Source organism: Mobula birostris, chromosome 11 (assembly GCF_030028105.1).
Source record: "Mobula birostris isolate sMobBir1 chromosome 11, sMobBir1.hap1, whole genome shotgun sequence".
NCBI classification, from domain to species: Eukaryota; Metazoa; Chordata; class Chondrichthyes; order Myliobatiformes; family Myliobatidae; genus Mobula; species Mobula birostris.
In genome coordinates this window covers 13,463,841-13,481,815 of record NC_092380.1, presented here as the reverse complement: position 1 = coordinate 13,481,815, position 17,975 = coordinate 13,463,841, and the positions used below count along the sequence as shown (strand labels likewise).

At 44.4% G+C, this 17,975-nt stretch overlaps 1 protein-coding gene across 2 annotated transcripts in view; it reads left to right on the top strand.

Moving 5' to 3' along the window:
• Nucleotides 1-17,975, top strand: part of LOC140204836 (myocardin-related transcription factor A-like) — a 141,454-nt gene that overhangs the window by 9,105 nt on the left and 114,374 nt on the right. The window contains exon 2 of one of the 2 annotated variants that reach the window (XM_072271692.1): nt 4,317-4,436. The exons of the other annotated variant lie outside the window; for it this stretch is intronic. Within the exon in view, the coding sequence (XP_072127793.1) occupies nt 4,343-4,436 (94 nt within the window). The 5' untranslated portion in view covers nt 4,317-4,342. The remainder of the gene's footprint in view (nt 1-4,316; nt 4,437-17,975) is intronic. 2 annotated transcript variants of the gene reach the window in all.

Genomic DNA, 17,975 nt, shown 5'->3' with positions numbered 1-17,975 from the left:
TGTTCCCATCCAGGGGATCAGTGTGGACATGGTGGAGGATTACAAATACCTGGGGATATGAATTGACAATAAACTGGACTGGTCAAAGAACACTGAGGCTGTCTGCAAGAAGGGTTAGAGCCGTCTCTACTTCCTGAGGAGACTGAGGTCCTTTAACATCTGTCGGACGATGCTGAGGATGTTCTACTAGTCTGTGGTGGCCAGTGCTATCATGTTTGCTGTTGTGTGCTGGGACAGCAGGCTGAGGGTAGCAGACACCAAAAGAATCAACAAACTCATTCGTAAGGCCAGTGATGTTGTGGGGATGGAACTGGACTCTCTGATGGTGGTGTCTGAAAAGAGGATGCTGTCCAAGTTGCATGCCATCTTGGACAATGTCTCCCATCCACTACATAATGTACTGGTTGGGCACAGGAGTACATTCAGCCAGAGACTCATTCCACCGAGATGCAACGCAGAGCGTCATAGGAAGTCATTCCTGCCTGTGGCCATCAAACTTTACAACTCCTCCCTTGGAGAGTCAGACACCCTGAGCCAATAGGCTAGTCCTGGTCTTATTTCCATCTGGCATAATTTACATATTACTATTTAATTATTTATGGTTTTATATTGCTATATTTATACTCTATTCTTGGTCGGTGCAACTGTAACGAAACCCAATTTCCCTCGGGATCAATAAAGTATGTCTATCTATCTAGAAAAGTTCCTGCAGCCTTCTATTATCCTTCATTCCAGAGAAAGAGACTAGATATGTGTATAAGTCGTTATATGTCTAAATGTAAATTAGCTTTGAAATAAGATACCTTTGATATGTATTCCTTTTGAAGTTTTATTTTATGGGACATAATCATGGTTTGGTGGCGTGAAGCTATGTGTGCTCACTTCCTCCCCCTACTTGCACCTGTTTGCAATAACAACTTGGTGCTTGACTGGTGAGTGTCTGGAGTTCAAGGCTTTCCTCCCCCAGGGATGCTTTGACGTCTGACTGGACAAGGCCCAGCTCACTGGGTACAGAGTCATACAGCATGGGGCTCTTCAGCCCAACTCATCCATGCCAACTGTGTTGCCTAGTGAGCTGGCCCCACCTGCCATTGGGGCACCACGGTAGTGTAGCGGTTAAGGGCGATGCTATCTATGGCTCGGGGTGTTGGAGTTTGGAGTTCAATTCTCATGTCATCTCTGAGGAGTCTGTATGTACTCCCCTTGGAATGCATGGGTTTCCTCCGGGTGCTCCAGTTTCCTCTCACAGTCCAAAGGTGGACTGCTTAGTAGGTTAATCGGTATTGTAAATTCTCCTGTAATCAAGTTAGGGTTAAATTGGTGGTTGATGGGCAGTGCAGTTTGATGGTCCTATTTCAATAAATAAATTAATAAATATTCGGCCCATAACTCCCTAAATCTCTCCTATCCATGTACTTATCAGCTAATATGCCTACCTCAATTACTATTTAAGGTGGTTCATTCCAAATATGCACCACCATTGCGTGAAAAAGCTGCTCCTAATGTCCCTTTTAAATTTTTCACTTCTGATATTAAACCTATGCCCTCACGTTTTTTTAATCCACCCCCTCCTTGGGGAAAAAGATGATGTCCTTTCACCCCGTCTGTGCCTCTCATGATCTTATATACCTCTGTCAGATCACCCGCTGATCTCCTTTATTTCAGGGAATAAAGTTCTAGTCTGCAAACTCTCCTTGTAGCCCAGGCCTTCAAGTTCAGGCATTATCCTGGTGTGACCTCACTGAATTTACACTTACATCATTTATTATTATATTGTAATTTGTCCTTTATTGTGCCTATTGTCTTGTTTATTAATTATTGACTGTCTTGCACTGTTTTCTGCACTTTATGTAGTCCCGTGTAGGTCTGAAGTCTAATGTAGTTTTGTGTTGTTTCAGGTAGTCTAGTGTAGTTTTGTGTTGCTTTATGTAGCACCATGGTCCTGGAGGAGCGTTGTTTCGTTTTTGCTGTGTACTGTACCAGCAGTTATGTTTGAAATGATAATAAAAGCAACTTGACTTGACTTGAAACCTATTGGAATGTTTAAAGGCCTTGACAGAGTGGATGTGGAGAGGATGTTTTCTCTGGTGGGGGAATCCAAGACCAGAGGACACAGTCTCAGAATTGAGGGGCGTCCTTTTAGAACAGAGGTGAAGAGGAATTTCTTCAACCAGAGGGTGGTGAATCTGTAGAATTTGTTGCCACAGGCAGTTGTGGAGGTCAAGTCATTGAGTATATTTAAGGCAGAGGGTGATAGATTCTTGATCAGTCAGGGCATGGAGGGATACTGGGAGAAAGCAGGAGATTGGGGCTGAGAGGGAAAATGGATCAGCCCTGATGAAATGATGAAGCAGACTCAATGGGCCAAAGCTTGTATTGTACAGCTTTAAAAATTATTAAACATAAAGTTCTAGCAAGCATTTAGAAGACTTAAAGAAATTAAACAAGTTAATTCATCATCATGATTGCCTGCTACACCAATGGTGGTTAGGACAGCAATGAAGGTCCTCCATCTTCGGCTGTCCTTGTCCATCTGAAAACCTGCAATCTGAAATTTCCTCGTCTCCTTTAAAATGGAGTTTTTGCCACTGGCCCAGCGAAGCCTGGTTCAATATCACTGCCCAGACTTTGCTGTATATATGCCGGGACATTGCAAGAAGTTGGTCCTTTGATCTATGAGTCTGATATTGGAGCAAGCTGAAATGATAACTCTGTGGCCCTTTCATGGATCAGGATTTAGCCAGTTCTATGCATGATCCCCAGAAGTGATTCAGGTTAGTAATCTGGCCCTCCCAGCAAGAGTTGTGCACGTCAGTTAGTTAGTGAATTGTTGTTTCTTTCTATGCTTTGTGGCGCATCGGACAACAACTTTGCCGTTTCTTTTAACATTTGTCTGTTTTTCACAAGGCCGAGTTGCTAGCTTGACGGATGAAAAGTGTGCAAGGAGCCGGCCAGATTCAGTCTGTGAATAGGAGACTAGATTTTTGATTTATCATTTCTCCTGTTGCCCCACTGTGAGGATTCAATTTTAAGAAAAGGGCTCGATCTAAAGTGTGCATTTCACTTTTTCAGAGCAGCCAATGGATTACACTGATGTGCGAGAAAAATTCTGCAAAGAAAATGTGATGAGTAGCCACTTAATTTGTTCTTCTGAGTCAGGGATTCCTTGGTTAATGTTAGGGGTCTATGGCATAAAGAAGGTTGGGAGCCCTTGTCTCATGTATGGTCTGGGTGGTAAATAAGCCACAGAGCTTTAATGGAATCCTATTGCATTCATGAGGAAACATGAGCATCCATGTGTTCTTTGTTTAATACCACACCCAAATACAGTGGCAATTCCTCCTATGTTATATTCTTTGCCGTGACCCCAATTTCATTGACAGCTCCTGAAATATTTTTGAAGTTCTGTGATTACTTGGTGCAGCACAAGGTGTGAGAATCTGTACTGAGGTTTTTCTTGGATTCAGTGTAGGGACATTTCCAGGGTGGGGGGGGGCGGTTGCGGTGGGGACAGCTGCTGTTGGAGACTCCCACTCTGGTCTGTCTGAAACTCACTGAGTTCAGAGCGAGGTGTTGCCTGTGACAAAGGGCTGCAAACAGGCACACTTTAAGCTCCTGGAGTATATGTTGAGGGACTTGCTGAAGCTGGATGCAGTCACTACAAGAACTTTCTGCAGCATGGCCAAAGTTTAGGAAAATGTTTACTTAAGGGTTTTAACTAAATGATAACTAATGACAAGTTAAGTAATTGGAGTAAAGCTAGGACCAACGAAACTGTTTGCTGTTGTGTTCTTTAATATATATTTCAAATTTTACAAATAAATTCTTGAAGGTTAAAATGTTTTCTACATGACACAGAAGTTTATACTTACCTTTGGTTTTTTTTGTTGGATGAAGGAGGAGATGTAGGATGCCTTCGGGAAGGTGTTGTACCTCAAAACATAGAACATTACAGGCCCTTCGGCCCACAATGTTATGCCGACCTTCTATGATTATACTTCATAATTGTCCTTCCTTCTGGTCTCAACAGGGATTTTTTTTGGTGGTACGGTTAGAAACACGGAAACATAGAAAATAGGTGCAGGAGTAGGCCATTCGGCCCTTCAAACCTGCACCGCCACACAGTATGATCATGGCTGATCATCCAACTCAGAACCCTGTACCTGCCTTCTCTCCATACCCCTTGATCCCTTTAGCCACAAGGGCCATATCTAACTCCTTCTTAAATATAGCCAGTGAACTGGCCTCAGAGAATTCCACAGGTAAATGGTTAATGGGTCTTGAGGTAAATTGACTGTTTCTTTTTTCCCCCAAAGAGCACTCCTCTGAAACTGGCCCTCAGATGGAAGGGCAGGCGAACGAGGGGCGGACCTCACCACGCCTTAGACGCCAGTGCCACTCCACGTTCAGCCAACAGGAGGAGAGGTTGCTACAAGGTGAGATATACCGATGTGTTAGTGGCTGGGAGAGATGGCGGAGGGTGGGTGGTGTTGGCTGCTGGGCTGGGAAGTTGAAAAGAGGTCACTTTTGGTGCAGGGATCAGATCATTTCATTATAAGTAAAACATTTTTTTTAAGCACAAGTCAGTGCTTGCAGTCGATTGAATATATTCTAATCTTTGCTAATGATATAACTTCTTGTTCAAGACACATCATCTGGACAGTATTTACTACTTTCCGTAATTTATTCAGATGATAGATTCTTACACAGGTTCCTATATTGACTAATTACATACTGTTTTACTGTGATTTGGGTTTTACCTTCCAGATATTTCCTGGAATTCTTACAGAAAACAAAATGCTGGGAATGCTTACTGCATCTGTGGAGATAAAATCAGTTAACATTTGGGTTGCTGACCTTTCAGAACTGGAGATAGTGATGTTAATTATGCATTAAACAGCTCCTAATTTCAACTGTCATTCCACCGTAGTTCATCACTTTCAATATTCTTAGACTGCTTTGGCAAAATGAAAATAGATAAAACCATAAGATACAGGGGCAGAATTAGGCCATTTGGCCCATCATGTCTGCTCTACCATTTCATCAAGGCTGATCCAATTTTCCTCTCAGCCCCAGTCTCCTGCCTTCTCCCCTTATCCCTTCATGCCCTGAGCAATCAAGAGTCTATCAACCTCTGCCTTTAATATACATAAAGACTTGGCTTCCCAGCCACCTGTGGCAACGAATTCTAGATTCAGTACTCTCTGGCTAAAGAAATATCTCCTTATCTCTGTTCAAAAGGACACCCCTGTATTCTGTGGCTATGTTCTTTTGTCTTAGATTCTCCCACCGTAGGAAACATCCTTTCCACATCCACTCTATCAAGACCTTTCACTATTTGATAGGTTAAAAAGGAATTCGATATATTATAAAGGCATATGGAAACATTTAGATAAATAAGAATGGATTTGTTTGTGGCCAGAGGTGGCTAGGTGTGCTGCTTTCTTTGGTGTAATGAGTGTGGCTTATAATACAAGTGACCCCTGTATTACGGCTGTTCGGGTAATGGAAATTCACCCTTACAAGCATTCACATATCGCTATCCAAAAATTTGAGATCTGGAATAAAATCTGCTCTCATAGAAATTGTGATAAGTAATTTTTATTTTCTTTTAACCTGTATGTCCTTAACATGCAGAGTTTACAGGAAATCACAGTACAGAGCCATTGGGGTAAAGAATTCTAGAGATTCAACCCCTTGCTACAAGATGGAGTTCCTACACTTTTAAGCGATTGCCAATCTTGTAACTATGCAACCTCATTTGAGGTTCTTCCACCAGTGGAAGCATTTAGATGTCTATCTTGTTATTACCTCTAAGCATCTCATCTTTCAATAAGGTCACTCGTCTTCCAAGGTCAAAGAATATAGACCTTTAGTCAATTTTTTAGTAGCATGTAAGCAATTATTTTACAATATAAATCTCTGATGCCATTTTTAAGGCTGTGTCAGTAGCTACTTGGTTTCCGATAGCCACATGTTCTTGCTCTGGAAGTGCAGCAAAACTTCACTGATTCCAAGGATGGCAAGCTTAATGGATAAGGAGAGATCAGGTCAGTAAGGCCTTAACTGGAGTATGGAAAAATAAGGGAAGATATTAAAATAGATAAAATTTAATAGCTTTAAATAGACTAGTTACCAGGAACATGAGAAAATCTGCAGATGCTGGAAGTTCAAAGCAACACACATAAGATGCTGGAGAAAGAGTTAAATGACCGGATAAGGGGGCATCTGATAGGAGAGGACAGAAGATTATGGAAGAAAGGGAAGTGGGAGGAGCACTAGAGGGAGGTGATGGGCAGGTAAGGGATAAGTTAAGAGATAGAAACAGGAATGGGGAATGGTGGGGGGAAGGCAATTTATCAGAAGTTTAAGAAACTGATGTTCAGGCCAGTAGTTTGGAGGCTACCCAGATGGAATATAAAGTCTTGCTCCTCCAACCTACCGGGATGATGTCCTAGTGATTGCAGACTCTGGTATGAGGTGTTGGATTAATAAAGGGTAGAACAGGAAGGTCTAATAAAGGATGGAATGTACACATCCAGTTTCCTTTGGTAAAAATTTTGTTTGAATCCCCATTAGGTAGACTCTTATACAAGAAAATCCTTTCTCTAACCTCCGTGAACAAAGAGAGGAAATACAATTGAATTGACTTTATATCAATGTTTTCTTTGGCAGCGTTAAATTGAACTAATTGGCTGGCGGTTATTTTTCTTGATTCTATGTGAGTCTTTGCCCTGGTTAGTACAAAGTAAGTTCCTGGCATCATTAAGGCATTGAGCTCTTTCAGGCACACTGAAAAATAACAAATTTGTTTTGGCCAACAGAATTAAAAGTTTGGACAGATGTGCAAATCTGTCAAATATCTCTCTCCTTCTAACTCTGACTCCTGATCTTTTTTTCTTCAGTCTTCCTGAGGGGTCTCGGCCCAAAACGTTGACTATATTCTTTTCCATAGATGCTGCCTGGCCTGCTGATTCCTCCAGCATTTTGTGTGTGTTGCTTTGGATTCCAGCATCTGCAAATTTTCTGTTGTTTAAAATCTCAATCTCTCTCCCTCTCCCTCTCCCTCTCCCTTGCTCTCTCCCTCTCCCTCTCCCTCTCCCCTCCCCCTCCCCCTCCCTCTCCCTCTCCCCCTCCCTCTCCCTCTCCCCCTCCCCCTCCCCCTCCCCCTCCCTCTCCTCCTCCCCCTCCCTCTCCCCCTCCCCCTCCCCTCCCCCTCCCCTCCCCCTCCCCTCCCCCTCCCCTCCCTCTCCCCCTCCCCATCCCCCCTCCCCATCCCCCCTCCCCATCCCCCCTCCCCATCCCCCCTCCCCATCCCCCCTCCCCATCCCCCCTCCCCATCCCCCCTCCCCTCCCCCCCTCCCCTCTCCCCCCTCCCCCCTCCCCTCTCCCCCCTCCCCCCTCCCCTCTCCCCCTCCCCTCTCCCCCTCCCCTCTCCCCCTCCCCTCTCCCCCTCCCCTCCCCTCTCCCCCTCCCCTCCCCCCTCCCCTCTCCCCCCCTCCCCTCTCCCCCCTCCCCTCTCCCCCCTCCCCTCTCCCCCCTCCCCAACCCCTCCCCCTCCCCCTCCCCCTCCCCCTCCCCCTCCCCTCTCTCCCTCTCTCCCTCTCTCCCTCTCTCCCTCTCTCCCCTCTCCCCTCTTCCCCCTCTCTCCTCTCCCCCCTCTCCTCTCCCCCTCCCCCCTCCCCCTCTGCCCCTCTCCCTCTCTCTCTCCCCCTCCTTTAATGATGGATATTAACACCCTTAATAAGATGGTCCTTTTGAAGACTTGCTGTAAAAGATTGGCAGGTATAAAGTGAGCTCCTTGCGCCTGGTGGGAAGCTAATTTGGATTGGTACCGTCACAGGCATCAAATGCCTTCCCCCACCTACTCCCTTGAGAACGAGTGTTTGCAGAATTAGGCAGGACATCCCATTTCTGTGAACTCCTCACCTGGCTGATCAGATTACAAAGAGACAGTCTAACCTGTGGTTTATTAGTTTTCATGTTTTGCAGATTTATTAATGCAAAATTCAGACCTTTACTGGACAAAATCTTTAATAGAGCAAAAGTGCTTTTGACTGGCATTGAGCTTTCCTAATATGGTTAGGCTCTCTGTTTCAGTCTGGAACTCTGCATTGTTCTGTGATCCTGCTTAATAAGTAAACAATTCCTGAGGATTTTTGTTCCAAGGATCAATGCCGTCATGGTTGGGAAATAAGTTGGCAGTTTGAAGTCAGTTGAGCAGCGAGCGTGATAGAGGCCAGAGCCGAGATTAGTCATGCCATTTTGTCTGAATTGGTTTAACCTATTGCTGAATTTAAATATGGAGGTACAAGAGACTGGAATCTGAAGTAACACAGTCTGCTGGAGGATCTCAGCAGGTTGAGCAGCATTAGGGGTGGGGGAACTCTCTTTGTGGACTTCAGTTCAGAATGCTGTTTGCCTGTGTTTATTGTTTGCTTGATTTGTTTTTCTCTCTCTGCACTTTGGGTGTTTGATGGTCTTTTGTTAATGGATTCTTTTGGGTTTCTTTGTTTCGTGGCTGCCTGTTAAGAGACGAATTTCAAGGTTGTATAATGTGTACATACTTTGATAATAAATGTACATTGAACTTTAAAGAGGGGCAACAAATGAAAGTGGGCAGTCCTTTCCTCTCCAAAGACACCGCTCGACCTATTGAGTTCTTCTGGCAGATTTTGTTGCATTAAATTAAATGTTCTCTTTTCAAGCTGAACTGGTTGCAAATCTGCAAAAGGATCATCTAATTTCTCTTTATTTAATAAACTTGAGCATTTATGACTGGCATTTAACCTAATGGCAAGCAGCCCGTTTGTTTGACAACACTGTTATATTGCTACATATTTGTTTCAAAGCAGCTTCCATCTCTTTTGAAGAAAGAAGAGATTGGAGAATGTTTGGGATCTTGAGAAAGAGTAAATATTGATGGAGATGTACTCAAATGGGCTAATGCTTTGCCTAGGATATTGAATCACAGTTGATTTGAATATTCTGCTTCATAATTTCTTGAATGGCATCTGCTGGAGTACATGTACTCCTGTTATTGCATTGCCTTTGATCTAGATATAATCCTGCTTTACAGAATTTTCCTTTGTTGACCCTTCAGGCTCAGGGCAGTAGGCACGGGTCTCAAATTTCAGCCACCTGTTGTTGGGATACAGATCTTGACAAATACTTTGAGATAATTACTGAAAGAGGACTCCTATGTTTTTTCAACATCTAATATTGATGGCAAAATTCCTATGGAGGCTGTCAGCTCAAGTAAGAGCTTTGCTTCCACAACTGTCCACTCGGCTCTTCGATGTTGATTGAGAACTGTCTGACGTGAGCAATAAGTTTGACCTTTTAGTCGAACCTGCCTCTCCCTCTTTCCCCCTGGGCTTCACACAGGAGATGGCTCACATATGGAGTATTTGTTCACTTTTTGTAATGTTTGTAGCTGTAGTTTCTTATCTGAAACAGTTTCTGTGCAGCTGGAAATCGTCTGATCTAATGGGATGGCTGGTGGTCAGAATTTCCCCAGTATGTGCTGGCTGAGTGGAGCTCTCTCCTCCTCTGATGATGAATATATCAAGAGAAAATAATCAATACTTTCAAAACCAGCCCATTTGGTTTTGGAAATACAAACACAAGAAAATCTGCAGATGCTGGAAATAGAGCGCAACACGTACACACAATACACACAAAATGCTGGAGGAGCTCAGCAGGCCAGGCAGCATCTATGGAAAAGAGTAAACAGTTGGCGTTTCGGGCTGAGACTGTTCGTCAGGACACTGATGAAGAGCCCTGATGAAGGGTCTCAACCCAGAACGTCAACTGTTTACTCTTTTCTGGCCTGCCGAGTTCCTCCAGCATTTTGTGTGTATTGGTTATGGAAACAGTAGTTATTTTCTTTCATTTTGCTAAAAAATGTTACTAAAATAAATCTTTGGGCTTTCTGAGGGTTTAGAGAATATTTTACTATCTTCATTGTGCCTTACCTCTTCATTTCCTCCCCATAGTTTTGCTATCCCCAGGTAGTGTGCATGTCTGAGGACGTGTGGTCAAGAATTTTGGAATCGTATTTTTGCAGAGCATGAGTAATTTCAATATACTGAGATCGTTTGTGGAGCTGCCTTGATTTCTAGTCTGATTGGAATAAATATTGCTATCTAGAAGACAGCATAAAGGGCTAGAAAAGCTGTTGGGATGGTGTTGGGGAGGGAAGTTGCTGAACCATCTAGCAAACTGTTTCAGTCAAGGGTGGTTGATACTGACAGCTGCTTTATATGCTTTATAATTATTGATCAATTTGTGTATTAAATTCCCATGAAAACGGGTGGGTTGGGATAATTAATGAAATACAAACATTTCTTTTTTAAAAGGACACTTTCAAAGTTATGGGGAGCATTAGGGGAGTGAACTTGGGTTACTCAATGTCTTAAGGCAGAATTGGTCAGGTTTGGACTTTGCTGTTTCAATGGTGGCTCAGGGTTACCTGTAGAGCTGAAATTGATCACAGAATATGGACTGATGTATGGCCCTTTTTCCAGTTGTAATGGGCTGGGTTGTTGAGACCCAAAAGACCCCAAAAAATGTCGTGTCCAGGAAATGTGGTTATAAGTGTACAAGCACAACAGAGTAACTTAAACCCAATTTATTATCTTAAAACAGAAAGCACAAATAAACCACACAAAATACCATGTAGTAAGTTACAAAGATTTCCACAAAGGTTTCAGGGCTTAGTCACCACTCGATTATTGCTGTCGTCAGGGGGACTTGATTGCCGCTGTTGTCAGAGGAACTCCAAATTCTGCCTTGTGAAATAATCCTGGATCTGTCTTAGGAATCCGTGATTCTTAGAACAAGCATAGTGAGATACAAGAGACAAATAAAAAATAAACTCTTTGGTCTTATGTTCTCATGCCATTGGTACATTGAGACTAAGAAAGAATCCAGCTACTATTACCAAACATTTAACAGACTTACAGTGTAAGAATCTGGCCTCTATTAGCAAACATCTAACAAACCTACAGTGTTTAACTTCTACAGACACCTTACATGCTGTGAGCTCATAAAGAATTAAAGTGTCATTTTGAATTGTTCAGAATTTCATCGAATATCTTACAAAATTTAATACACCACAACACACCTGTAGCAATTTTATCCCAAAATTACAGGGAAAACTTTGACTAAAACAGCAAAATGAGACGATAAACCAATGAAATGATGCAGATTTATTTTGCTGGAATTTCAGCCTCATTTCTCGCAAACCAATTAAAGTAGAAACATGAATATTCACCAAAAACATGAGTTATATGGAGAAGATAAGTCTAATATAACAGACAGTATTTCATAAGGCTGTGCTGGGAGAAATGGGTTTGAAGGAGGTTTCTTGTGTTTCTGTTGATTTTACATCAAAATCGGCTTTTGGAAGTATTGTAGGAAGCACATTCCAAGAGTTGACTGCAGCCAGGTATTAACCCAAGTTGGATTGCAGTATTTAGCAATGTGTGAAGTGACTTGCATGGGTATCACAAATCCAGTCTTCAAACATTGCGTGCCCTGGTAGGTATTATCTGATCTGAAAAGTTGAGTTAATGCATGTCAACAGGCACTATTGTGATATCCAGAAGCAATGTTTCCACTTCTAAATATGCTCCGTTATTGTGAAGGGATAATTTCAGTTTAAATATGGGAACGCATCGACATTGATTGCCATCAGTAATGGTGCACAAAATGTAATCCTGGAGGTCAAGAATTCTGCAGAGGAAATGAACATGAGTGTTAAGTGACTGAGGAAAGAGAACTTAATTTTATTTTATTGAGAGATGCAGCACAGTGACAGGCACTTCCAGCCTGATGAGCCTGCGCCACCTAATTACACAAAAATGGGCAATTAACCTACTGACTCGCACATTTTTGGGATGTGGGACAAAATACATGCAGTCACAGAGAGAGCTTACAAACTCCTTACAGACAGCAGCAGGAATTGAACTCAGGCTGCTGGCACTATGAAGCTGTTACGCGAATGCAGTATGGAGGTTATGAGAGTATATTTTGGCAGACGTAATGAAAATTAAAATTTCAACGTGAAAGTTATCTCTGATAGACTACATTTGAATTAAATGGATCAAATGCAGTCAATAACTCAAATTGTTGCTTACTTTTCTTTCTGCTTAATAATTGATGCATCATGTTTGTTAGAAAAATCCCATCAAAATTAACAGATGCACAATTCTAAATTTTTAAAAAGTTCATAAGAATCAATAGCAGCATTCTTAGCCAGCAGTAATAATTGCAACTTATTCCATTATAAACTACATGAAATAAGCTTTATAAATAATTGTTTCAGAGAGAATGACTAATTACAGAGTAAATAAGGTAAATATTATGCCAAGTACACCGGATCTAACAGGATGTTTTGTAGTTGTCAATGTAGCAGCAGTGATTGGTGTATTGTACATTCAGTGCATTTTCAATCACCGTTATATTCACAAAGCTGCAGCTGTGTTAATACCTCGATCACAGCCAATTCATTTTGAGAAACAGTGCATTTGGGTCATGGGATAAGTAACATTGGAAGTCATACTTAGAGCAATTTCCTGAGACTTTGGTACTATAGAATGGACCTCTGAGTAGTAACACACACAGGAAATGTCTGGCAACATCCATGGAGAGGAATAAGGGGTTAACATTTCAGAGTTCCTCCAGCATTGTGTGTGTGTTATGTTACTCTGGATTTACAGCATCTGCAGGATCTCTTTTGTTTCTGAATGGTGAAGTTTTCTGTTGTTGTTGTTTTTCTTTGCACCTTGTAGTGCATCGGGTGGCAACCTTTTAGCTTTTTTTTTACGAGGCCGAGTTGCTAGCTTGACGCTCAACCCAGTATGGATGGAAAGCGTGAAAGGATCCGGCCGGATTCAAACATGAGACCATTCGCCTCAAAGTCCGAAGCGGATGCCACACCACCACCACTATCTGAGGTCTTCTGGGGATTGCAATTTTGGATCCATTTTGATGCTGGCTTCATCCTGATGATGATGAGACTGGTTTTGAGCATGTTATTAAACTGCTGCATCTGAACACACATTTGCTGCATGATCCCTCAAAAATATTTGAAGTTATAGATGTTGGTGTAGCTTGGCTAAGGGTCAGCTGAAACGTTTCAGTTGTCTTCAAAATAATGAAAGTACAATAATAATTGACACTTTCGCCATGAGTTATAGTCCACTATAGAGGCAAAGATACTAGGATTGAAGAATAAAATATAGTTAGCAGAGGGCAATGAATAAATCAAAGGGAAAGTTAAGTCTTCCCATTTCTTTGCATTTAAAAAAAATCTTTGTGCTCAATGTGTGAAATGTTAACGCCTTAGAATGGATCTGTAGAGGTATCCAGTACCAGTATGAAGTGCTCACAGACAATGTGCTGCTAATATGTTGCATATTTACACATAGTACATCAGCCCACATCAAACCCTGTCACTTCATCAGTCATAAATTATTCCTAAGTCCCTTTGTTAGTTGATCCATTGCCTTGAGTGAATCCAATTAGTGGTGAACAAATTATTACTCAACAAACTTATGCCAGTGACATTAAACCTGATTTTGATTCTGATCGTTAGAATGTTCTAGGCCTGTGTATTTTGTGCAACACACATCAAAGTTGCTGGTGAACGCAGCAGGCTAGGCAGCATCTGTAGGAAGAGGTGCAGTCGACGTTTCAGGCCGAGACCCTTCGTCAGGACTAACTGAAGGAAGAGTGAGTAAGGGATTTGAAAGTTGGAGGGGGAGGGGGAGATCCAAAATGATAGGAGAAGACAGGAGGGGGAGGGATGGAGCCAAGAGCTGGACAGGTGATTGGCAAAAGGGATATGAGAGGATCATGGGACAGGAGGTCCGGGAAGAAAGACAAGGGGGGGGGACCCAGAGGATGGGCAAGAGGTACATTCAGAGGGACAGAGGGAGAAAAAGGAGAGTGAGAGAAAGAATGTGTGCATAAAATAAGTAACAGATGGGGTACGAGGGGGAGGTGGGGCCTTAGCGGAAGTTAGAGAAGTCGATGTTCATGATTGCGGCCCCTGCCACTGATCTCGCTGGCTCCAACACCTCAGGGCATATTCAAAACCCGGACTCCAGCAACGACCATGGACACCTTCACAGCGATTACGCAACCACCAACTGCGACTCCAGCCTTGAACTCCAGGCCGGGTCTTTATGTGCTGCTATTGTGACTCCCGTCTCCTCTTCCCCCACCAATACTCTGCAATCCCATCTCCCTCAGATCCCACCGTCAGCTCCTGGGTACTCAGAGGCTCCATCTTCCTCTCACCCCAACCCTCCCCTCTCCATTGACAACCCCAGCCTCCCCCCTCCCGCCTCTCCCCTCCCGCCTCTGATCCCAGCTCTCAAGATTCCAGCCTTGAGCTCCCGGCCGGGTCTTCAAGTGCTGCTGTTGTGACTTCCGTTTCCCCTTCCCCCACCACCACTCCGCAGCCCCGTCTTCCTCAGATCCCACTGTCAGCTCCTGGGCCCTCGGAGGCTCCATCTTCCTCTCACCCCAACCCTCCCCTCTCCATTGACATACCCAGCCTCCCCCCTCCCCCCTCTGATCCCAGCTCTCATCCATGCCGGGTCTTTACCATCCCCTCCGACCTTCAACTGTCAGAGGCAGAACGCTCTGTTCTCAGTAAGGGCCTCACGTTTGTCCCCCTTCGCCCACACCTCAGCGAGTTCCGTGTTCGCCATGATGCGGAACTTTTCTTCCGCCGTCTCCGTCTCCGAGCCTACTTCTTCGGCAAGGACTCTTCCACCCCCACCGATGACCCCTTCTTCCGTCTTCAACCCTCCTCTTCTTCATGGACACCCCGCTCTGGTCTTCTGCCTGCTCTGGATCTCTTTAGCACTAACTGCCGACGGGACATCAACCGTCTCGACTTCACCGCACCTTGTCCCCATTCCAACCTCACTCCGTCGGAACGCTCTGCTCTCCACTCCCTCCGCACTAATCCTAACCTTCTTATTAAACCCGCCGATAAGGGGGGTGCTGTTGTAGTCTGGCGTACTGACCTCTACCTTGCCGAGGCACAGCGACAACTCGCGGATACCTCCTCTTATTTACCCCTCAATCGTGACCCCACTAAGGAGCACCAGGCCATTGTCTCCCACACCATCACTGACTTTATCCGCTCAGGGGATCTCCCATCCACTGCTACCAACCTTATAGTTCCCACACCCCGCACTTCCCGTTTCTACCTCCTACCCAAGATCCACAAACCTGGCTGTCCTGGCCGACCTATTGTCTCAGCTTGCTCCTGCCCCACCGAACTCGTTTCTGCATACCTCGACACGGTTTTATCACCCCTTGTTCAATCCCTTCCGACCTATGTTCGTGACACTTCTCACGCTCTTAAACTTTTCGATGATTTTAAGTTCCCTGGCCCCCACCGCTTTATTTTCACCATGGATGTCCAGTTCTTATATACTTCCATCCCCCATCAGGAAAGTCTCAAAGCTCTACGCTTCTTTTTGGATTCCAGACCTAATCAGTTCCCCTTTACCACCACTCTGCTCCGTCTAGCGGAATTAGTCCTTACTCTTAATAATTTCTCCTTTGGCTCCTCCCACTTCCTCCAAACTAAAGGTGTAGCTATGGGCACCTGTATGGGTCCTAGCTATGCCTGCCTTTTTGTTGGGTTTGTGGAACAATCTATGTTCCGTACCTATTCTGGTATCTGTCCCCCACTTTTCCCTCGCTACATCGACGACTGCATTGGCGCTGCTTCCTGCACGCATGCAGAACTCGTTGACTTTATTAACTTTGCCTCCAACTTTCACCCTGCCCTCAAGTTTACCTGGTCCATTTCCGACACCTCCCTCCCCTTTCTAGATCTTTCTGTCTATGTCTCTGGAGACAGCTTATCCACTGATGTCTACTATAAGCCTACTGACTCTCACAGCTATCTGGACTATTCATTTTCTCACCCTGTCTCTTGCAAAAACGCCATCCCCTTCTCGCAATTCCTCCGTCTCCGCCGCATCTGCTCTCAGGATGAGGCTTTTCATTCTAGGATGAGGGAGATGTCTTCCTTTTTTAAAGAAAGGGGCTTCCCTTCCTCCACTATCAACTCTGCTCTTAAACGCATCTCCCCCATTTCACGTACATCTGCTCTCACTCCATCCTCCCGCCACCCCACTAGGAATAGGGTTCCCCTGGTCCTCACCTACCACCCCACCAGCCTCCGGGTCCAACATATTATTTTCCGTAACTTCCGCCACCTCCAACGGGATCCCACCACTAAGCACATCTTTCCCTCCCCCCTGTCTCTGCATTCCGCAGGGATCGCTCCCTACGCAACTCCCTTGTCCATTCGTCCCTCCCATCCCTCCCCACTGATCTCCCTCCTGGCACTTATCCGTGTAAGTGGAACAAGTGCTACACATGCCCTTACACTTCCTCCCTTACCACCATTCAGGGCCCCAAACAGTCCTTCCAGGTGAGGCGACACTTCACCTGTGAGTCGACTGGGGTGATATACTGCGTCCGGTGCTCCCGATGTGGCCTTTTATATATTGGCGAGACCCGACGCAGACTGGGAGACCGCTTTGCTGAACATCTACGCTCTGTCCGCCAGAGAAAGCAGGATCTCCTAGTGGCCACACATTTTAATTCCACATCCCATTCCCATTCTGACATGTCTATCCACGGCCTCCTCTACTGTAAAGATGAAGCCACACTCAGGTTGGAGGAACAACACCTTATATTCCGTCTGGGTAGCCCCCAACCTGATGGCATGAACATCGACTTCTCTAACTTCCGCTAAGGCCCCACCTCCCCCTCGTACCCCATCTGTTGCTTATTTTATGCACACATTCTTTCTCTCACTCTCCTTTTTCTCCCTTTGTCCCTCTGAATGTACCTCTTGCCCATCCTCTGGGTCTCCCCCCCCCCCCCCGTCTTTCTTCCCGGACCTCCTGTCCCATGATCCTCTCGTATCCCCTTTTGCCAATCACCTGTCCAGCTCTTGGCTCTATCCTTCCCCCTCCTGTCTTCTCCTATCATTTTGGATCTCCCCCTCCCCCTCCAACTTTCAAATCCCTTACTCACTCTTCCTTTAGTTAGTCCTGACGAAGGGTCTCGGCCTGAAACGTCGACTGCACCTCTTCCTACAGATGCTGCCTGGCCTGCTGCGTTCACCAGCAACTTTGATGTGTGTTGCTTGAATTTCCAGCGTCTGCAGAATTCCTGTTGTCTGTGTATTTTGTGACGAGATTAAGGCAGGATCTTTGCAGTCAACCCACGGAGGAAAATTTCTCTGAAATTCTGAGGTTGGATTTGAATTATCACTGAGGTGAAAAGCAGATGTCGAACTTGCTGCTGTATTACCTAGTTTTACAAATGCAACATTACCTGCACACCTAATTTAGTTGTATTAGTGCTTACGGTGTGGTGATATGTAGAAACAACACATCCAAATTAAACAACATCATAAAATTAGTCCAGTTATTTTCAGTGATGCAGTCTGAAACATTGCAACATATCCTGTGTCTCACAATGTCTCATTCCAATGTCATCAAAAATATAATACTTTAATTGAAAGATACGGGTGATGTATCATAGCCCTGTAGTCATCGACGTTGCTTTCACTGGTGTAGGTTTAATCCCAGTGACAGGCTGATATATTGGAGGAGCGACTTCTATCTCATCTCCCTACCTTTGAACCAGTATTTTGTGTGATCATCATTACAAGTCTGCCAACTCATTTGGGTTCACGAGAAGCTTCAAAGATTCCAACTGCATTTATTCTCAAAGTATGTCTGCAGCATACAACCCTGAAATTTGTCGTCTCGACAGACAGCCACGAAACAATGAACCGTGGAACCAGCCTGTTCAAAGAAAAACGTCAATTCCCCCCCATGTGCAAAAAAAATTGTGCAAGCCGCAACAAAAAAAGTGCAAAAACACAGAATACAAAACACAAAATCAAAGGGCATATT